Source organism: Oryx dammah, unplaced genomic scaffold (assembly GCF_014754425.2).
Source record: "Oryx dammah isolate SB20612 unplaced genomic scaffold, SCBI_Odam_1.1 HiC_scaffold_16, whole genome shotgun sequence".
Classification (NCBI taxonomy): domain Eukaryota; kingdom Metazoa; phylum Chordata; class Mammalia; order Artiodactyla; family Bovidae; genus Oryx; species Oryx dammah.
Window position 1 is genome coordinate 42,659,030 of NW_024070200.1, and position 22,313 is coordinate 42,681,342.

The 22,313-nt window shown below is 50.2% G+C and overlaps 1 protein-coding gene across 4 annotated transcripts in view; it reads right to left on the reverse strand.

Annotated features, from left to right (window-relative positions):
* Window positions 1-1,602: 1,602 nt before the first annotated feature.
* ARNT2 (aryl hydrocarbon receptor nuclear translocator 2) overlaps window positions 1,603-22,313 on the reverse strand; it is a 192,157-nt gene continuing 171,446 nt past the window's right edge. For 3 of the 4 annotated variants that reach the window (XM_040257408.1, XM_040257411.1, XM_040257410.1), the window contains exons 15-19: window positions 20,284-20,383; window positions 17,523-17,661; window positions 16,657-16,822; window positions 8,569-8,705; window positions 1,603-6,238 (exon numbers count right to left, since the gene is read on the reverse strand). In XM_040257408.1, the coding sequence (XP_040113342.1) occupies window positions 6,140-6,238; window positions 8,569-8,705; window positions 16,657-16,822; window positions 17,523-17,661; window positions 20,284-20,383 (641 nt within the window). In that variant the 3' untranslated portion in view covers window positions 1,603-6,139. The remainder of the gene's footprint in view (window positions 6,239-8,568; window positions 8,706-16,656; window positions 16,823-17,522; window positions 17,662-20,283; window positions 20,384-22,313) is intronic. The other variant, XM_040257409.1, reaches the window with a different exon arrangement.

Genomic DNA, 22,313 nt, shown 5'->3' on the forward strand with positions numbered 1-22,313 from the left:
TCTCACGCAGAGTGAAGTAAGAGAAAACAGAAAAACATAAAAAGAGGAAAACAAATACCATATATTTCTCTTTATTTCAATCAACACCTCTTTCTTTCCTCTGCCTTAATCTGCTTTAAGGAATTCAACCACACAAGTCACTCTGTCCACTCTTCCTCTCTCTATTCACAGTTGTACCTATCCATCCAGGAGATTCTTTTTAAAAAATGTTTGCTGCATATCTATTTATGCAGAAACACAATATGTAATTGCCTTAAGTTATAAAATATGTACAATTTTTTAAAATGTAATAGTATATTTTTAGAAGGTGCGCACACTTCTACAAAATCATTTTAAGTGCGGCACACACATTTTGTGGGCCTACATCAATCAGTTGAGTCATTTCTTTACTAAAGGATGCTTAGATAGGTTCCCAGTTTTTCACTACAACAGGCAGTGCAGTAGGTGTCCTTTTACCTGCCTTGTTGCACACATGTGGGAGGTTTCCTAGGACAGACACTGGGATTCACTGAGTCATAGGGTTCGTACATCTTTGACGTGTCGGGATATTGTGTAAGCCTTCCCAGAGTGTCTGTCCTGTTTCCCCATATGGTCATAACAACTGAGTTATCAGACCTGGTACATCTGAGTGATAGGCCTTATCTTGCTTTAATTTTGCCTTTCCCTTCGTTACTACGGGGGGGTCAGTCTTTTCTCACACATCTAATGCCACTGAGTTTCTATGAACTGGCAATTCAAACTCTGATCATTTATCTATTAAAAACAATTCTTTTTGTTTTTTTGACATGGACCATTTTTAAAGTATTTATTGAATTTGTTACAATCTTGTTTCTGCTTTATGTTTCGGTTTCTAGGGAAGTGAGCTCCCGGACCAAGGATTGAACCTGCACCCCCTGCACTGGAAGGCAACGTCTTAACAACTGGACCACCAGGGAAGCCTCTGGTCACTTCTCTATTGAGTTGTATTTTTCATTCATTTTAATGAATCCTTATATTCAGAATAGTCTCTCTCAATGATGTGAATACTACTTTGTTAGGTACATACATTGCAAATGTTTCTACCAGTTTATTGGCTGTCTTGTCCATTTCTTTAAGCTGATTATTTTTTAGTGACCTCAAACAAAACTTTTTAAAAATTTCTATATGGTTTGTGGTCTTTGTGCCTGGTTTAAAATCTCCCTCCTAACTGATTTCATCAATATATTTTCCCAGATTTTTTTCTAATGATTTTACATATATTGCTTTTCAACACTCAGATGTTTTCATCTGCGGGGAATTTATCTTTTGTACATTGTGTAAGATAAGGGTACAGTTACTTCTTTTCCCATGTGCTTTTCCCTGGCACCATTTATTGGAAGTCTGTCTGGTCCTGTGATTTGTAATGCTGACTCTTGTAAATAACAGCTTTGGCTTGCTTCAGCGGTGCACATACCAAATATTCTCCTTTCTGAACATGTGCGTACTTTCAGATTCTTTACGGTGTTCTACTGATCTAGTTTTCTTTATGCCAATCCCACATCTTCTTTTAAAAGAAAAATATAGGCCATTTTAAAAAGTTTTTATTGAATTTGCTACAATACTTGCTATTTTATATTTTGATTTTTGGCCACAAGGCATGTGGGATCTTAGTTCCCCAACCAGGGATGGAACCTGCACCCCTTGCATTGTAAGGTGAAGTCTTAAACATGGGACCACCATTGGACTTCCAGGAAAGTCCCTGGGAGAATTTAAGAAAGAAATGGAGTGTCTGAAGAGTACAACAGATACAAGGTTTTGTAATGAGACCTAAGATCAACCTTTTGTTATCTTAGATAAGTCACTTAACTTCTCTGAGTCCCAGTTTCTGAATCTATAAACCAGGAGTAATATCCACATCGCAGAGTTTAATAATGGTCACAAAAATAGCATTTGCAAAGAGCCTTCCAGAGAGCCTTGCCTAACACACAAAGCTGAGAATTATTAGCTTCTTTTAAAATTTTATGTAGCCAGATCCCCTGACAGAGTCACTCTTAAGCATACATGCTTTCTATACCCTTTCCTGGGGACAACAAAACACAGCCGTTAGGAAGAGTAATATGAGAGCATCTACCCAACTTCAAGAGCAGGTTCTATGAATCGCTCAGTGACAAAGCTGGCCTGGGCTATTCAGTGTTCAGAGCAAAGTCATTTTTATTGTAATGAAATTTTAAAAGGCAGTTCCATTAGTTACACATATACACAACTGACTTAATAACTGTTAGTCATAGAGAACATTCAAGAAATACAAATGATTTATCCACAGCACGGTTCACATTCATAAGAAGAAAGGTTAAAAGAGAAACAATTAAGTGCTGAAACTGTCCTCTGAAGCTCATCTGGGAATTCTCTTGTTTTTGGAGGAAAACGAGATTGTTAACCGGAAGCAGGCTGCCTTGCTCCCATAAAACCTCCCTCTTTCCACCTCCATGGTTGCCGCTCCGCGATCTTTGGCCCCAAGACCCAGGCACACCTACCTATGCATGAAGAGGTGCCGGTATTCCAGCATGATGCCTCTCAAGCTGCTCCAGCCCCCGGGCAGCGAGGAAAAGGACAGTCAGATCCCTTCATACCCAAGATGAGGATCTGGCCAGGAGAGAGGGCTGAATGGACAAGTTGGGTTGTCTCTGGCAAGTCAGGACACAGCGACTTAATGATCAAACCCGTACTTCCCAGTAAAAGAAGGAGCGTTTCCACCCTGACTCATGACTGGCTACGGCTGTTAAGTGGCCAGCATGGTCCTGCTTATGTCATAAATGTTAGGGAGCAGGTACGTTGGTGGGGGGTGCCGGGGGTAGCGATTCAGGGCTCATCAGCTAGTCCAGGTGCTGACGTAGAGGGAAGGGAACATGGTCACTTCCCTGGGGCCTGACTCATCTCTAGACTGAGCCTGGTCACAGCACTGACAGTGGCTGGTCTGGGGGACAGAGTCTCCTATGGACTCAGGAGAGTCATGCTCTTCAATGTCAGTCCCATCAACTATCAGTATTCTCATTGCAACAGCTATTCATGAAATAACAAAAGGGTGAATTTGATCAACTGGGATGCAGAGAAGAATGCGGGTGTCTGTGATGGCTCTGTTGCTCCCTGAAACCAAAACTAAAGATGAAGCCAGTGGGAGGGGTATAGAGGCAGAATGTTCTAGAACTCCTGTAGCCACCATCACAGTCACTAACCCACCCTTGGCCAAGCCTCAGCGTGGCTGTGTCTGTCTGCTCACCAACAGTTCAGGCAGCCACCACATGGCTCTTTTTGGGGGAGAGCCTTCTGCTTGCTCAGCCAAAGGAAGCCACTGGAAGGCCTGGGAGATGCAAGATGAGGTGTGAATGAGGAAGAGAGTCCTGGAGCCAAGGTCCTAGTGCCGTTCCCCTTCCCAATCCAGCTTTTCATCCATCTCCAGTAGGAAAGGAAGTTGAGCTGAAAGCCACACCGACACAGGGTCCATGGGCATCCTGGCTTCCTGGCTGGGCAGGACCAGAGGGAGGGGCTTCTACAAACTGGCATTACTAGGCTCTCTAGGACTTTAATGCTCATTCGTCTCAAAATTGCTTGTGTGTTGGGGGTGGGGGGGAAGAATCCCTCAGATATGTGGTCCTCTGGGTGCTCCCTGTTTTCTGAGTAGCCACATGGTGGCTTCTAACACTCACAATCAAAGCATGGAATGGGGAATATAGGAAACAGAAAACTCAAACTGCCAGTCACACTGCAGCCACACGCCCCTCCAGGGCTCCTGGGACACAGCTGGAGGGGCAGGTGGGCTTATTTATTATTTTGGCCACACTGTGCTGTGTGTAGGATCTTAGTTCCCCGACCAGGGATCGAACTCAGGCCCCAGAAGTGGAAACTCAGAGTCTTAACCACTGGACCACCAGGGAAGTCAGGTTGGGGCTGTTTAGTTATGATGCTCTCCCATTACATCTGGCTTTCATTCACTCACGAATCCTTGCCTACTAGGACTAAGAACTGAGAAGTCCTCATCCTAGATGTTGTGTAAGTAGATAAAAGGTCCCTGGGGCAAGATTGTTCTCCTCTGTCCTTCTGCATCCCCTCAGCACCCAGTAAAGCCTGGGTGGCTGGCAGGCTCCCAGTCAGCATGCCAATCAGTGTGTGGACCTCAGAAAACCCCCAAACTCCCTCCAAAACCAGAAGAGACAAACATACCTCCCCGCTCAAACTTTCAAACTTATAGATTCAAAGTCACAAGAAGTCTGTTTTCATTTCACCGAGAACCCATTCTTTGATCCAAAAGCTATTTTGGTGCCTCTTCTCGGGAAATAATTAAGTCTACTGTCTGGGACAAGTTCAAGGCTATGGGGGATGGGGGTGGGGTGGGGAGAGGTGACCCCAGGGGCGGGGCACACCCAGGGGAGGCCCTTTCTGGGTCTTGGTTCTGTCAGGGTCGGGGGACGTTCAGCCACCTGCCATTTTCCCAGGAACCAAAAGGCTTCTAAAGGTTAAAAACGACATCCTGTGCATCTAAACCCCAAATCCAATCGCCACTGTATACACGAAGATTAAAAGCCACTCTAGAAACTGTCAGGTCAGTTTTAATTTAGAGCCCATGACCTGGGATCACACAAAGCTGGCTACCAGCCAAGGGTAAGCTCATGAACAATGCTGGACTTTAACAGCTGGAGCTTCCCAAGCCAGAATGAACGCCCATCCGCTCTGGATGCTGGCCAGTGCTGGGGTTGATGCGGAGTTTTCAGAGGATGAGAGCAAACTCTCTCCACATGGCTCCTTCCAGCAGATGGGGCTCACTCCCGGCTCAGGTAGCCTAGAAGCAACTCCACTCCGCCGGGCCCCTCAGAACCCCGGGAGGAGGGGTACAAGGATTGTTCCAAGCCAGGTGCCTGCAGGGGGCATGAGCTCCTCTGTCTGCCGCGAGGTGGCCACGGGTAGGTAGCGTGATTCCCTATGGGTGTTGGTGAGCTGATGGGATGGGGAGGCACGACAGGAGGGGGACCATCGGGAAAAGAAGAGGACACAGGAGTTTCTTTCCTTACTGTAAAGGGCACGGGATGGAGTGGTGGTAAGTAAAAGTGGGGAATCATCTCAGATCTGAGACAGCAAGCCAGGGACCAGGGGCTCAGAAGTTAGCCAGGCAAGCTTCTAGAAGTCAGCTCTCACTCTGTCTTGAGACAAACTGAGGGATTCAAGGCCCTGGGGTGGGGGGTGTGTGGCAAAACCAGAACTGGAACCCAAGTCCTCTCCCTCGAAGACCCACCCTCTGCCCCTCGTAAGAAGCCACTGTCCCCCGCCTGGACCGAAGAACTGACCTAGCAGAGCAAGCAGCTCTGGGCCGGGACTCCTGGCGTCGCTGTCAAGGGCCCACCTGCTCAGTTCAGCCTGTCTGCCTGGCGCCCAGGCCCTGGGCCTGGCTCCCTCTGGTCAGGGTGTCCTCCGCAGCTTGGCCAGGCTCCACCTCCGCCACTCACCCTGGATTCTAGACACTCGCTCTTGCCACACACGACAGACACAGGCACGACACATCCATCAGGACAAGGATTCACATCACGCGGCACAAAGTACACGTCTCATGGCAACATGGACGGATGGATGCGGCTGAGCCAGGAGACAGAGGAGCCGGTGTCCTCCTGGGGGTCCCTGGCTGCTCACCTCCAGCTCTGAGAACACAGGCCATGTGCCCTCTCTCCCCACTACTCCCTGAGCCCCACACAGACACAGAAGTTAAAAGCCAGGAGAAACCAGATTCCAGCTTCCAGGGCAGGCCTGGGCGTGCTGCTTGGGCTTTCTGGGCTGTAAGAGAACTTTTCATAGACACAAACTGTCCGATAGGAGATTATTCACAACCAGATTTTAGGAACCCAATGGGTCAGCCTCCCAAGCACACACAAGTAAAATACAATAAATAAACCCACCCCCGACGTCTACCAGGCTCCTGTTTGGTGGCAGAGCAGCCAATGCTGAGGGTTAGAAGCTGAGCAATGCGATGGTGGCAGGGGGAACACCGGTGGCAGGTGGAGGCAGGGGGGAATGAGGTGTCTTCTGCTGGGGGGTATCCTGCCACAGGACAAGCAGGGCAAGGGGGGCCCCCGTTCACGATGGCGTTGACATCACAGCAGGGGGGACACTGCTCTGTGAAGCCTGGCTTTGCCCACAGCTACTCCGAAAACGGCGGGAACATGCCTAGGTCGGCAAAATCTTCAATGTTATAGTTGCCGGTCCCCTGGGTTGGATCTCCGGGCATGGGCAGCATGTCCTGCAGGAGAGAGGAAAAGAGCGCAGGGGAGTCGGCTCATCCCTCATTCTCCCGGGCAGTGGCACGTCCCAGGAGCCCAGCCTGCCCGCCACCCTCACGGCATCTCTCCAACAGAGCAGCCTGGGAACACGTACCCTCCCCACCCCGCCCCCACCATCTGACAGATGCTCTGCTGGGTTCCTCCAATGTCAGAGACCGTGGGTAGCTTTGCTGTCCTGGGAGATGTCATTGCAGCAGGAAGCTCTGTCTATTTAAAGCCTAACCAGGACACAGGGTGGACAAGAGGCCCACTGGTACCAGTTTGGTACCAAGCAAGCTATACACACAACCGACAATCAAGATACAACAGCACTGCGGTGCAGGGAAGGGCAGGAGGGCTACGTGTAAGGAGAGGTGAGTGGTCCGTCTTCACTGTGTACATCAAGGACAAGGCCAAATCCCTGTGGGGTTAGACTTCACCTTTCACGAGTCCATCAAGTTCTCTGGGACTCAGACTACCCATCCAGAAAATGGGCAGAGCTATATTTCAATCCTTTATGGCAATTTCCCCAAAGTGTGCTGTGTCCAATTCTTGGCCCATGAGACACTCTGGGAGAAAAGAATTCTGCGGACAAATGAGTTTGGGAAACGAGGTGTACTTTGTTGCCCTTCTGTAAACCCTCAGTCATCATTAGTACATAAAGGCTCTGTTAAGTCCTGTAGTCATACAGACGAGCCTATCTGCAGGGCAGGAATAGAGATGCAGATGTAGAGAACAGATGTGTGGGCGGAGCAGGGGAAGGAGAAGATGGGACAAACTGAGAGAGCGTTGACCTATATACACCACCACGTGTAAAACAGAGAGCTAGTGGGAAGCTGCCACATAGCACAGGAAGCTCAGCTCAGTGCTCTGTGATGACCTAAAGCAGTGGGATGGCAGGCTGGGAGCGAGGCTCAAGAAGAAGGAGATACATGTGAACATATGGCGATTCACTTTGTTGTACAGCAGAAATTAACACAACATTGTAAAGCAATTATGTCATAATTTTTTTAAAAAGAAACTGAATAACTGTTTACTCACGTCTCACAAATGTATTTGACCAAAAATTCTTTTCAGCATCATGACCATGAAGAGCCAGGTTAGGGAAATCTGCTTTACATGGTGACTGTGAGGTACAAGGATGGGCCAGGGCTCTCAGAATGACAGATGGAGGAAGGGGGGATAGTCATCACGGGTCACGGGTGGTCAGGGGAGGGCCTGGGTGAGGCACCTCTCTGCAAGTATAAAAGGATTCTGTCTCTTTGGGGACCTGGGTTCTACAACTTTGCCTGTGAAGGTGCTGCTTGAACTGGTGGGAAAGGAGCTTGAGGTGTTGCTGCTGTTTAGTCACTAAGTCATGTCCGGCTCTTTGTGACCCCATGGACTGTGGCCCGGCCAGGCTCTCTGTCCACGGCATTTCCCAGGCAAGAATATTGGAGTGGGTTGCCATTTCCTCCTCCAAGAGATCTTCCCAACCCAGGGATCAAACTCGTGTCTCTTGCATTGGCAGGCGAATTCTTTTCCACTGAGCCACTAGGGAAGCCCCAGCTTGGGGTGAGGGTGGGGTAAATGGAGAGCTCTCCCATGAGAGCTTTATAGTCCTGTGGGTCCTAGGTGCGCCTTGCTTCAGCTATGCCTTGCGGGGCAGGCTCTGGAATGTGACAGAAGGCACTTGGGGCTCTTGTTATTGGGTGTTTCTCCCTCATGAAGATCTGGTGGGGTGGATGGGACACACTCCCATTTGGAGCCTCTTCCCAGTGAGAACTTTCCTGGCTGAAAGTGGGGCTCTGACACCCAAGGGGGCTGAGTCCTGCCCTGTGGTATGCCAGCGATATCTGTTACTGCTGCACACTTAGGGAATGGCTCAACCCGGGCGTCCCCAATCTCCGGGATCTAAAGCCTGATGATCTGAGGTGGAGCTGATGTAATAATAGAAATAAAATGCATGATAAATGTAATGCACTTAAATCATTCTGAAACCATCCCCTCCCACTATCCGTGGAAAAACCGTCTTCCACAAAACTGGTTCCTGGTGCCAAAACAGTTGAGGACAGCTGGATCAAACAACGGAGGACTTGCAAGGCACCCAGGCAGCTTCAATCAGCAATACGTGAGTGGGGCTCGAGAAGGGAGCCTCGCCTCTTTCTCCTCCTGGAGCCCCAGGAGTCGGGGCTACGACCTTCCCGGGAGGGGCCGGAACTCACAATCTCTATCAGCAGTCGGTGCTACAGCAGGGAGGCAGAGACAGAGGGGGAAAGGAAGCAGAGAGAAGGCGCGGGTACCTACGAGAAGGCGGTGCTCGCTGATTTACCTGGAACACTTCAGTCTGACCGGGCTGCTGGTGGGAGTGCGGCTCACCGCTCTGCTGTCCGTGGTGCTGGCTTTGCCACTGCGACCAAACTTCCGAGGGCCGCCCTTGGAACTGCCCGCTACTCTGTCCGCTCTCAGCTGAAAGATCCGACGTAGAGGACACTTTCTTTAAAAGCCAGCCCATGACTTCAGGAGACCCAAGAACGACTACAGCCCAGAGGACCCCCGCACTCCATCCAGAGCGGGCTCACAGTGCTCGCTGTCTCCCTCTGCCTCATGCTGGCTGACAGATAAGAAGCTGATTTGGCACCCGAGAGCTGGGTGGGTGAAACAGAAACAGAAGCTCTCTGCCAGATGGTGCGGGTACCGTGCAGTGAGGGTGGTTCTCCCCAAGCGCACCTGCCAGGGTAAAGTCTTACAGCCCTCAGTGCTCATGATCACTGCTGGAGGCATGTCTGTGGCCGAGAGAAGCCATCTCCTAGATGTGCAAGAGAATGGATATGCAGTCTCTGCCACTCCAGGTACCCCAGCTCACAGGCTGCTCTTTAAAGGAACCCTGTCCTGCCAGTAGAAGAGCCTCTCTCAGCAAAACTTGACCTCCACCAGCCTCACTGCCTTCTGGGTAACTCAGCTGAAGCCACACATGGCATTCCATGAGGGTCCTTCCATGGGGGCCAAGAGCCATGGCTCTTTCTGCCCATCTCTTTAGCAGAGTGTTTCTCAGCACTAGTTTGAGAGGAAAGGCATTTGGGTACAGCTTAGACAAGGAGATAGGTCTCTTTGTGGGAATTGCCAGATTAATTTGTGAACAAGAGCGACCTTGCTTCTGTCCACAATTTACAAAAAATACCCGGGGGAAAAACAAAACTTAGAAAAAAGAGCAGAATTTTGCCTAAAACATTTTAAAGATTAACCCAAGGGGGCAAGAAAAGGGAATATTTCCTGCCATATCAATAAACAAGGATGTCACAGTCATCAGCAATTGCAGACACCACAGATGGGGAGCTGGTGAGCCCTGAGGGAACTGAGGAAGAAAAGAATACCTGCCATCCAGCAGCCATAAGTCTGTAGCCACTCCCTACTGGGAGCCTTGAGGAAACTCAGGATGCGAAAACATAGGATACTGGCCCCAGATAGGTGAGGGGTATATAAAAGGAATGATTTCAGTGAGCCCAGACTCTTGTATCTTCCCATACATGGAAAAGTGCTAAATTCCTTAACCTGGTCTTCTTTAACAATAATCTTTTGATGTTCAGACTACCTGCCGTTTGTTGCAAAACTTCTATATCACCTGGCTTCTCCCCTCGCCTCCTCTGAGCAATTCTCTAAGGGTTACTTGAGATGCTGCCTCACAGGCTTGAAGTCCTAAATCCTGTGCATGCTCAGTCATGTCTGACTCTTTGCGACCCCATGGACTGTAGCCTGCTAGGCTCCTCTGTCCATGGAATTTTCCAGGCAAGAATACTGGAGTGCGTTGCCATTTCCTACTCTAGGGGATCTTCTCAACCCAGGGATCCAACCCTGGTCTCCTGCATTGCCAGGAGGATTCTTTATCATTGAACCACCAGGGAAGCCCAGTCCCATCAAATAAAACGTAACTCTCAACTTTCAGGTTGTGAATATTTTTCAAGTCTACCAGGGTTGGTTTACCCTAAGGCATATTAAAAACTGCAGGCACTTTTCCTTGTTCCAAACCATTCAATGACATTTTGGAGGCGATGGGCTGTCCAGCTCTGGATAGCAGAACTGTCCCATCTTGGCCCTACTTGTTCTTCAACAGTTTTTCTGACCATAGGCGACCCCACTTTCCGCCTGATGAGTGGGCACTGGGTTCATCTCGGGTGGAAGGTTGGATAGTGTTCAAAGGGAAGAGTCAATCCCTTTCTCTCTCACATCTCACCTACTGCCTGAGACATGAAGGGCTTTAATAAAACATATACTCCCTTGAATGGTTCACCCTGGCACCTTTCAAGCTGTGCGTGACCACAGTTGGTAAAGGGATCTAGGAACTCAGGTAAGGATACAATTCCCTATTGCACACAAGGAGTTAAATCTACTGTGCATGCAGGATTCTGTTGTTTAAACAAATGCATCTGGCTTTGCTGAAATGCCTTTCCCAAATACTCTCTCATGATATTCCATGGGCCAGGGACAACTTTTTCATAGAATCATGTCCCCTGGCCTGATTTGGGAATGGTGGTGGTTTAGTTGCTAAGTTGTGTCTGACTCTGGTGATCCCATGAACTGTAGCCTGCCAGGTTCCTCTGTCCATAGGATCTCCCAGGCAAGAACACTGGAGTGGGTTGCCATGATTTGTGAATAGAACAATCTAGAACAGTCCTGGTTCAAAACTGTAGCAATATTAAATGCGTAGGACTTCCCTGGGTGTCCAGTGGTTAAGAATCTGCCTGCTAGTAGAGGGGAACCGGCTTTGATCCCTGGTCCGGGAAGATCCCCCAAGCCACAGGCCCATAACCACTGAAGCCTGTGCACATTAGAGACTGTACTCCAAAACGAGAGAAGCCACTGCAATGAGAAGCCTGTGCATTGCAACTAAAGAGTAGCCCCTGCTTGCTCCAACTAGAGAAAGCCCACATGCGGCAACAGACACAGCATAGCAATAAATAAATAAATGAATAAAATGTTAAAAAAGATGAAATGTGCAGCAGCCCCAGCTAGAGCAGTGATGGGAGCCCCACTGGTCAGATACCCACCCCATCCGGGAGGCCCCGAGGTTGAGCACGAGCTGGGCCATCTGCTGCTGGGACAGAGGACAGATGGACACAGGCATGTCTGCTGAAGGTGGGGCTGGTGCAGACCATGAGGGCTGTCCTCATGTATTCAGGGATGACTGGCTTGGTGCCGCTGTATCTGTGTTCTTTCTGGCGTGTGCATCCTCCCCCTGCTCTGTGCCTGCAGGATTCTACTCGTGCTCCGAGACCTGATTGAATGTGACCTTGAACAACTGACTCCATGCTCTCTCCTCAGTTGGCCTGTGGCACTTGCATTGTCTCTCAGAATGGTGCCCATCACACTAAGATAACTCATCCCCAGATGTGAATAACTTAAGGCCAGGGACCTTATCTATTAAAATGTCTGTTCCAGGCCTCACTGAGTACAGTGCCTGGAATAAAGCAGAAGTATCTGCTGGGTCTTCCCTGGTGGTCCAGTGGCTGAGAGTCTGCATTCCCAATGCAGGGGGTCCAGGTTCAACCCCTGGTCAGGGAACTAGATCCCACATGCCACAGCTAAGATCCCACACAGCCAAATTAAAAAAAAAAAAAGTATCTGCTGAAGGCAAGAATGAAGGAAGGAAAGAGGAGCAAAGGAGGAAGAAATAAGAACACTCTATACATCACTTCTATCCCCATTGGAGGCTTCCTGGATATCACCAACTTATAATGAAGCTAATACCCATCCTCTCATCAGTCTTCCTTGGTGACAGCCAGAGCCAGGGGAGGAGGGTGGAAGGGAAGGATTAGAGGAAGACTAGCTTCCCCAACTTGTGTCTGGGGGTGGTTGTATTCATGAACAAGACAAGATTTCAGAACAAAAATTCTTAAACTTCTGGGAAGGGAAGTGCTTTTCTTAACTGCGTGCAATAGAAAAAAAAAATTAATGAACTGGATTGCTTTATTCATTTATTTATTTTTATAGGGATATAAAGTACAACATGATGACTAAACAGTTAACACTGTGATAGGGTATGCCTATTTATTTATGACCCTGCTGCGTGGCACGGGAGATCTTAGCTCCTCAATCAGGGATCAAGCCCATGCTCCCTGCACTGGGCATGTGGAGTCTTAACCACTGGACCACCAGGGAAGAACTGGTTTGCTTTAGAAACAGCATAAGCTATAGCTAAGGAAGCAGGGAGAGGGCTTGCTATTTTTGGAGTACTGACTAGGTGCTAGGCATCCTTCGGGATACTTTTTAGACATTCTTTAATTTTTTCTTCACTCTAAGAGATGAGTCCATCTTCCACGTTTTTCAGATGAAGGGACTGGGGCTCAAAGATGTCAAGAAACATGCCCACCTCATTTAGCTTATAAATACCAGAGCCAGGGTTTGAACCGAGATCTATATGATGCTGAAGCCCATGTGCATTCATTTGATAAATAGTTTTCATAGTGAATGCTATGTACCCGACCCTGAGCAGTGGCTGGGGATACAGTGGGTTGCAATGGCCCAATTCATTGAGAAAGACAAATGAGTAACTAGGCAACTGGAATTGTTGTTTGTTTAGTCGCTCAGTCGTGTCCGACTCTGCAACGCCATGGACTGTAGCCTACCAGTCTCCTCTGTCCATGGGATTTCCCAGGCAAGAATACTGGAGTGGGCTGCCATTTCCTTCTCCAGGGGATCTTCCCAACTCAGGGATTGAATCAAGGCCTCCTGCATGGCAGGTGGATTCTGTATTGCTGAGCCAGCAGTGAAGCCCAAATGAAACTGTTAAGACTGCTTATAAGGGAAGCACAGGCAATCGGAAGGACAGGACTGTGAGACTTAACTCAATCTGCATCTTCCTGGAGGAAGTTATATCCACCGACGATCTAGAAGATGACCTCACCCGTCATGTGGTGGGACAGTTAAAGGGGAAAGCCCTCCATGCAGTCTCTGCTCCTGACCTTTTTTTCTGAGGTTGCATCAGTGACCTCTCTCATTAAAGAATGAGTAATAACTACAACATAACCTCTGTAGGATGATACAGCCCCGTGGCGTCTCAGACTAAACCCTGGTCCCGACTGACCAGTACCACAGACCATAAACGGCATGTTTGTGGCCCGCTCCCAGGATATGTACCTACAAGCCTCTTTCTGGAAAAAGCCCCATTGGTAATCAAAATCCTCATGTTGCCTCATTGATCCAAAAGCCACGTGTGTGACTGCAAACCTTAACCGTGGGTTCCAGCCATGCCGTGCTTCTCGTGTTCTGTGGGCTGCCTGCGTAAGACCGAGGCTGCTACAACCCCTGGCTGGATGCCTGGGCCACCTGCCAGCCCAGGGATTCCAAACAAAATATACGAGGAGGTTGCTACCATCTGGGCCGACTGGGTGGGCTTTCACAACAAGAGTCGGAATCTTGGGGGGCTTGTCAATTTCTAGACTGCAGACAAAGGGGATGACAACCTCCTTAAAAAAATTGTTGGCACTCAATGTTCTCTTTTCAGCTTTTGCTAGCTAATAATTTTGGTGAGATTCATTTGATCTGGAAAGTGCACTAAGACTCAAGGTTTACCTGAAGTCCCATTCAGAGGTCCTAAGTGGTTGGGTTTAGCTCAGTGGTTCTCAGGCATGGGTGATTTTGCCCTTACCCCCCATCCTGAAGGGACATTTGGCAACATCTAGAGACATTTCTTTCTTTTCTGATAGGTAAGGAGTAGACCTTTTTAGAGAGACACATTTCACAGACAGGGCGCGGGCCATCTCAGAAGGCATATGTATGTGTGTGCATGCTCAGTCACTAAGTCGTGCCTCACTCTTTGTGACCCTGTGGACGGTAACCCGCCAGGCTCCTCTGTCCATGGGACTTCCCAGGCAAGAAAACTGGAGCGGGTTGTCATTTCCTACTCCAGGGGATCTTTCCAACTCAGGGATCGAACTTGTTTCTCTTATGTCTCCTGCATTGGCAGGCGGGTGGGTTCTTTACCACTAGCACCACCTGGGAAGCCCTCCACGAGCTTTAAATAAATTCATGTGTGTAAAGCGTTGAGCACAAAGTAAGTATGTGGTATGAGTGAGCTGCTATCATAATTATTACAATATTATCATCATCCGAAGTAAGCTAGCTACATGGCAGCTTAACAGTGGCTGCTCAGCCTGGAGCCCCGTTTGTGCAGTCCTGCTCTTGGTCAGCGAGTTGTGTGGCAGCCTCAGCCCCTGGCTCTGTCCTTCCTGTTCCACCTCCATTTGCACTGCAGAGCCCAGCATTCGGTAGGTGGAGACCAGACAGAGGCACAGAACTAAAGGCGCTAGTCGCTGGAGCAGGGGGTGGCATCCCCTCATTTCTCGTTAGGGCCGCCTTGAGATGCTTCTAGGCCATACCAGGGGGAATGCTGACTCTCCTGGGAGCCTCTTCTGACTCCCCCACTTGCTTCCAGCAGACCTGGCTGCTGCACCTCCAGCACTGGCTTGCCCGCCTCCCTGTACCTGTCTATCTCCCCTGCCCTGGTGTCTGCACTGTGACCTTCTGCCCGGTCAGAGCCGAGTCTCCTCCCAGGGCTCAGCACTGGGCCTAGCATCAGGAGGGCCAGTGAGTAGGTCAGTGCCCGTGGGCCCTGTGCTCCCAGGAAGGACTAGGTGCCTGCATGCCGAGTATGCTGAGATCGGTGGTGGGGGTGGTGTCTCTCCACATGCAGCGAGCAGGGGGCTCTCCCGGGAACCAGGGACCTCCAACCTCAGGGTGGGTCTAAGTTGAGCTCCTGGCTGGCTTGAAAGCAGCTGCCTTTCAGGAAGGGCTTCTCCTTCCTGAAACAGGGGGCTGTGCTTCTAAACTCACCGAATCATCTGGCAAGGATATTTAAAGGCTGAGTGTGAGAGCTTGCTACAAGTCTATGGGATTCACGTAGACAGATACCTGAATCTAAAGGGTTGGGAGATGCTGGCCCAACCCCCAGACCTGGGGCTGCGGGGCCAGAAGTGCTATTAGTGGTGGGGTTGGACAGCGGGTAGGGGCAGCTGACAACTCAGGTGTGGGCCAGGGGCAAGGCACTGCATGCTTCCTAAAGCTGCTGCTAAGCTGCTAAGTCACTTCAGTCGTGTCCAACTCTGTGCGACCCCATAGACGGCAGCCCACCAGGCTCCCCCATCCCTGGGATTCTCCAGGCAAGAACACAGGAATGGGTTGCCATTTCCTTCTCCAATGCATGAAAGTGAAAAGTGAAAGTGAAGTCACTCAGTCGTGTCTGACATCAGCGACCCCATGGATTGCAGCCTACCAGGCTCCTCCGTCCATGGGATTTTCCAGGCAGGAGTACTAGAGTGGGGTGCCATTGCCTTCTTCCTCCTAAAGCTGACATAGCCCTAAAAGGACACTTGCAGCTCAAATGGAAACTCAGGTGTTTGGACTGTCCTTCACGCTTGCCTGAGAATCATCCATTCTGCAAAGGAAATGTCCCCTGAACATAACTGTCTTCACAGACAGCCCTGCAGGAAGGTTCAGCTTCTTGCAGCTGAACACCAGCTCAGGCTTCTTGCCGGCACCAGGATCCTTTCTGAGTTCCTGCTCTGTGACATGGGACTCAGACCCTGGCAGATACTCGGAGTGGGTCATTTAAACACCCGCAAGTTTAGCAGTGGCAGGGGCTCCTGGGAAGTCCACCAGAGAGAGCAGACGGTTAACCCTTTAGGGCCCGAAGTTGTGCAAACAAAGCTAAGCAAGGTGTTCTTCCATGGGATAGGATCTCTCTTGTAATATTAAAAAGAGAGAGAACTTTATGATGTTTATCATGTACACAATTTATTGATGCAATGCATTATCCCGATGACCCATACTTCTGCAGCTTTTTGAAACAAGATCACAGTAAGTTCCCTATATAAAAACTTTCAAAGATGCGAATATGCCCAGCTATTGTACTGCACTACTGTACTTTTCAAGGTACGGAACTGTAAGATTAAAAATGCTTGCTTTTTTTTAATGTATTATTTGTGTGAAAAGTATTATAAATCTATGGCAGTACAGTACTATATAGCCAGTTGTGTTTGTTTGATATCTAGGCTAACTTTGTTGGACTTACTAATGCACTCTTGGAACAGAATTCATTCATAAGTAGGGGACTTACTGTGTAGGGTTTTTTTTGGTTGATCTAAAAGTCCTTGCCAAGGGCCATAAATGGTTAAAATAGAACTCAGATGCACAGGAGACCCAGAGCCTTGACAATGATAAAGTCAATCTACAAAGCCAAGGTCTAGGCAGCAAGTCTCTTAGGGACACCACTGGCCTCCTGATGGCCAGAGAGAAGAGAATTTGGAAATCTCCAGACTTGGTACCAGGGTTTTGAGAGCCTAGGGCTCAGACCCCCAAACCCAGAATGTTCAGAAATTATCTTAACTGGCTCTCCCAGGAATTCTTCCCCTCCATCCCCACCTACCGAAGCCTGGAGTCCTGTTGGCCAGGCTGGAGTAGGCGTTCCCGCTGGGCGAGGAGGTAGCCGGACTGGAGAGAGGGCTGTAGGACGAGGGGTCTGCGGGATATGTGTGGCTCGTTCCGATCCCAAAGGGAGAAGACTGAGTCTTGCTGGACTGCGAGGGGATTTGCTACAATCAGGACAAAGCGAAGAGAGGGCCAGCATCACCAGCAGGCCCCCTCCCCCACTCTCCATAGCCCCGGTCGGTCACTGTCATGCGCAGGTCCAGTCTGCACTGGCAGCCCTGCTCTGGGCTGACAGTGACTCCAGTGGCCTCCTGGGTGCCATGCCCAGGATCAGGCCAACATGTGCTGGCCCAAGGAACAGGACTCAGGTCCTGGATCTTCAGGGTCTGGTTGAAATTGCCCTCCAGGGGTTCAGTGATCTAAGTCCTCTGCCTTCCGCTTAGGGAACCTTGGCAAGGACTCTACCAGCCAGGACACAGATGTTCCCACAGTGAAGACAGGGAGCCAGGTGCGTCCCCAGGTTGATGTCCTCATGTACTCCTGGGCCAAGGGAACCGAGGTCCTGAGTGGTGAGGGGCTTGCTCCTGATGGAGGGTCTCTGAGTGCCTGTCCCCTCCCCTGGGTTCCCCATAGCTGCCTCCAGCTGGGAGAAAAGGCTGTGAAACCAGACCTGGTACCACTGATGGGCACCTGGTTCTCAAAGTACCCTTTGCCTCGTGCTCCTAGGAGCCCGGCCGTAGTTGAAGCGGTCAGCTCCAGCTCCATGCACTGACCTGTTCTCAGAGCCCGGATCCCCAGAGAGCACAGCTCAGGTGCTCTGCGCCCTCTGGGGACCTGGGGCAACGCCCTTGCTGACGCCCATACCTGTCCTGGAAAGGGCGGCCGGCTTCCTGTCCAGGCCACCTGACTCTGGTTGAGCTGCCTGGAGATCTGGGACATGTTCTGACTTGTTGAGGATGAGGACTGGATGTCGTTCACTCCAGGCACATGCACCACGGCAGAGCTGCAAAGGAAGAAAGAGCACCATGGGACTTTCCTGGTGATCCAGCGGTAAGACTCCACCTTCCAACACAGGGCGCTCAGGTTCCCATCCCTGGCCGGGGAACTAAGATCCCACGTGCCCAGGGGCAACTAAGCCTGTGTGCCACAGCTAGAGACACCAGAGCACCACAATGAAGACACAGCACAGCCACACAAAAATTCCTGCACTAACCGTGATCAAGAGGAACTACACTCCCGAGATGCCTTCCTCACTTAACACAGGGCTCCTTTCCCGTCTCCCTCTTGATGTGTGTAAGTGACCTAGGGGCCTTTTCTGATCACTGTTCTCTATTGGGGTGGCGGGGGTCTCCTCCACCCCTTGGCCCTGGCTGCCCTCACAGTACTGACAGGAGAGCTGGCAGGAGTGCTGTGGACCCCAGGATAGGTGCCGTGGTGCACAGGGCCTGGGGGACCACAGCAGGACTCGGGTGGGGGACAAACTTAGGGACGTGCAGCCACAGCTGTGCCATCCTGCCAAGGGCTCAGTGCCACTCATCCCATGTCCCTTCCCACTCAGTCTGGCTCAGGCCCTGCAGATGTATAGGAAACTGGCCATCCTACAAGCTAACAGCTTCGTGGCACTCTTTTAACTAATTAACCCATTCGTTCTATAAACCAGTGATCTAGTGAGAGCCTCCACGATGCCAGGCTCCACAAGGGGACTGGCCCCCCTCTTCTGTTTCAGTGACAACAGCTGGTGCAGACTCAGCATCTCCGGCTGGACCATCTGTTCTAAGCACCTGCCTGCAGCCTCTCTCCTCCTCTCCAACCCTTACACCCCTGTCATCACAAACTTTATCCAGGACCTCGTTTCCTCAAGCCCCTCTTCTACCATGAGTCATCCCAGTGATGAGTCCAAACTCCCAAGTCGAGCACAGTAGAAAAGACTCGTGTATTCATTTCATTCTTTTCCTCCCAGACTCCAGGAGTCCCCGTGTCTCCTGTCCCTGAACTCCGCTCAGCACAATCCTGATACCTGTGCACCTACCCTTGCAGCAGGTGGCCATCTGATTTTTTGCTTCCGGGCCTCCCCCTACCCCTGCCCCCACCAAGCTGTGCCTGGCTAGCCCTCCTCACCTCTGGCCTCTGCTCCATCCTGGCTGCCCTCTGTCCAGATGGCAAGGGGTGGGGAGGGAGAGGGGGAAGCAGCAAGTATTACAAGGACTCGATGAACACAGGCCTAGGCGGGCCTGGCATGGAACTACAGCAGGTCACCATGTGCTGAGTGGGTGAGTAGCCAGCAGCAGGGTGCCTGGAGCCTTGGCCAGTGCTCCCCAGAGCCAGGCAAGCAGCAGGGATTATGTCTCAGGGGCAGCTCACAGGGGGCCACCATCTTGTCCTCCCATCCCCAGACCAGAGAGTAGCAGCTCCAGGACAGAGTTCCCCAGAGACTCAGAACAAGTCACCATCTACTACAGCCCAGCTGCGGGGCTGCCAGAGCTACTCCATGACCTCAGGGGTCAATGTCTCATGGCGCAGCTGCTGACCACCTGCTGCCTCCCCTGAGGTCGGTCCACTGACACTTGGTGAGGGCCATCCCGGCTGGGACCTCTCCCTGGGGTGGCTGGTCCACCTGCCCAGTCTTGGTCCCAGCCTGATTCTCAACCTGACATTCAGCTCTGGCCGAGTCAGCCAGAGGCTGGGCTGCCTGGGGAGCCCCATCCCACCAGGCACGGGTCTGAGATGCTTCTCCTAGTGGGTCTGGGGGTATCTGATGGCTCCCACAAGTGTCCACCACCCTCCCTGAAGGTGTCTGTGCCCTAGCCGAGCTCCCCAGCCCCTGCTCCTGCTGCCCTGGGAGCCCCAGGAGCCAGGCCCCCTCCCTGGTGGTGTTGCTGGCTTCTTCAGTGACTTACAAGAGACCTCTGATGCTAAGAACCAACCCCCGGAAGCACAACATCCGACTTATGCCTCCCATGAGCAGCCCTTTAGGCTGAGACCCCAGGCATGATGGGCTGAGTGGTCCTCTCCCCCTTGGAGTTCACTGTGGCCTCTAGAAACCCAGGGACAGGGTACTTTCTCCTGCCTTGTCAGGTGTCCCTAGGTCTGTCGTGGCTAGAGCCACCTCACTCCCTTCTCCATGGCAGGTACCTCTGCAAACACAGTGGCTGGCACCTTTCACATCCAAGAAAGAGTAACCAACACTTTGTACTTCTGGTGGCTCATCAAGGGCTTGCAGGTCAGAACTGGAGCTCCCGGACCCCTCAGCCTGGCCCTGGCATATAAATGTCTGTGTGTGTGCTCAGTCATCTCTGACTCTGTGCGACCCCATGGACTGTAGCCCGCCAGGCTCCTCTGTCCATGGGATTCTCCAGGCAAGAATACTGGAGCAGGTTGCCACTTCCTTCTCCAGGGGATCTACCTGACCCAGGGATTGAACCCACATCTCCTGCACTGGCAGGTGGGTTCTTTACCACTGAGCCATCTGGGAAGCCCAGGCATTTGAATGGGTAAGCACTAAGTGAGGTTGGCAGTATTTGCTGTACACAGAGTCTGACTCTGAGACCCAGGGCTTCACTGAGTAGGGGCCTCTTCCTGCCCTCTTGCCCATCCCTGCCCCATGCCCCGCACTCCCAGCTTGTACCTGAAGGCCTTTCCCGAGTGTCCAGCAGAGAACGGGCTTCCTTGGGAGTAGATCTGCTGTGTTCCTGCCGCAGAAGCTGAGCTCATCATCTTCTTCTCCGCTGGGAAAAGTAGAGCAAGGGTGACCCTGGAGGAGCTCCCGCCCTACAGACTCCAGGGCAGGGAGCCCCGAGCCCCCACACAAAGAGGCTAAAGAAATGGGCTCAAACCCCAGCTGGGCCTTTAGATCTGACATGAGCAAGAGGGTGGTAGTCTGAGAAACAGCAGTGGGGATGGGAGCTCTCTCACTCTCTCTTGTAATTGAGGGTCCCAGGGCTCCCTCGAAGCACCCTCCCATTTCCCCAGAAGCTCAAAGACCCCACTTGCATCTTATTCCTATAATCTCTAACATCTCCACTTGCAGTAAGATACCAGAATAAAGGAGATGCAGATGAGTTACATGGCAGCTATTCTGTGCCTGGACAGACCCCACATCTGCACCTGTCTCTGGCTTGCTGGTGGGGAGGTGGGCAGAGCAGGCAGATCCTTCCCTGGGTGACCATGAGCAGTGATGGACACTCAGGATCCCAGACTTGGGGCCCAGGGATTGAGCTAAAGGGACCATGGCTAAATCTCCCACACGTGTCAACAAACCTCCATGATGTTTTTAAAAACACGGAGGCACTGCGCAGTTTTACTGCTCCATTGTCTTTTTTCTGTGATGATGGTGTTGCTCAATGGGAAATCCCTACAGGATGGAAAGAGATCGGACTCTTGGGTGTGTATTTCTAACCTAATCACAAGGCCTTGGATCTTGGAGAGAAAGAGACGAGGCTAAAAGTTGCAGGAGGGGGACTTCCCTGGCGGTCCAGTGGTTAAATTCTATGCTCCCACTGCTGGGGGCACAGGTTTGATCCCTGGTCAGGGAACTGAGATCCTGCAAGCCACATGGGGTTGCCAAAAAATAAATAAAATTAAAAGTTGCAGGAGTAAGAGAGACTTCTGAATTTCTCTTGACTATAAACAAGCCACTTTTTTTCTCATGTATTTCAGATTTTTGGTTGTTGGTTAAATAAGAAACATTTATTTTTCTCAATGCTCCAGGATGTTTGTGGGGTACAAAATTACTTATGTCCATAAAATCACAAGGGCTTCTCCGGTGGCTCAGTGGTAAAAAATCTGCCTGCCAACAAGAAGACGTGGGTTCAATCCCTGGGTGGGGAAGATCCCCTGGAGGAGGAAATGACAATCCACTCCAGTATTCTTGTCTAGGAAATCCCATGGACAGAGGAGTCTAGTGGGCTATCGTCCATGGGGTCGCAAAGAGCCAGACACAACTGAGCACGCATGCACATAAAATTATATATATATATATATGTGTGTGTGTAATTTTAAATCTTCTGTATCTTTCTTACTACTTTGAGCTACATGAGTTGTTAGAGATGAAGAAAGGCATATTGAAATCTTCCACTGCAATTTGGCTTTATCAGGATCTCTTGTGTTTCAAACTATTTTTGGATTTCACATTTCAATGTTCATGATGTATCTTCATTTTTAGGTTCCACCTTTTATCTATATAAAATAAGCTTCTTTCCCCACTGAATGCTCTGACTTTTCTTTGTGCAGCAAGGTCAACACCTCTGCTTTCCTCCTTGGCTTTGGAGCATCATCACCATCTGCTCTTTCAGGTTAAACAGTTTCACTTTGTTATGGTAATATCATATTTTGGGGGCATACCATTCCAGAATTAGCAATCAGAAGCCCTTGGACATCAACTTACTGCACTACTCGTGCTATTCATAGTTTCTTCTATTTCACTTTATTTTTCTTCCGAGTATTTTGCAAGTTGCTAAAAATGTCCTTGTCTTTTCTTGGAAATGATTTGGAAGTGAGATCTCTTTCCTTTCCTTTTTTAAAAAATCATTCATTAGTAGTTATGTTTTTAATACTTGAAGTTATATATCTTTGTAAATGTCAGAGATAAAAATAGCATAGACTGATGAGAAATTTCTGTTCCTAGTACCCTCACCCAAAGTATGTACTTTTGCTGAA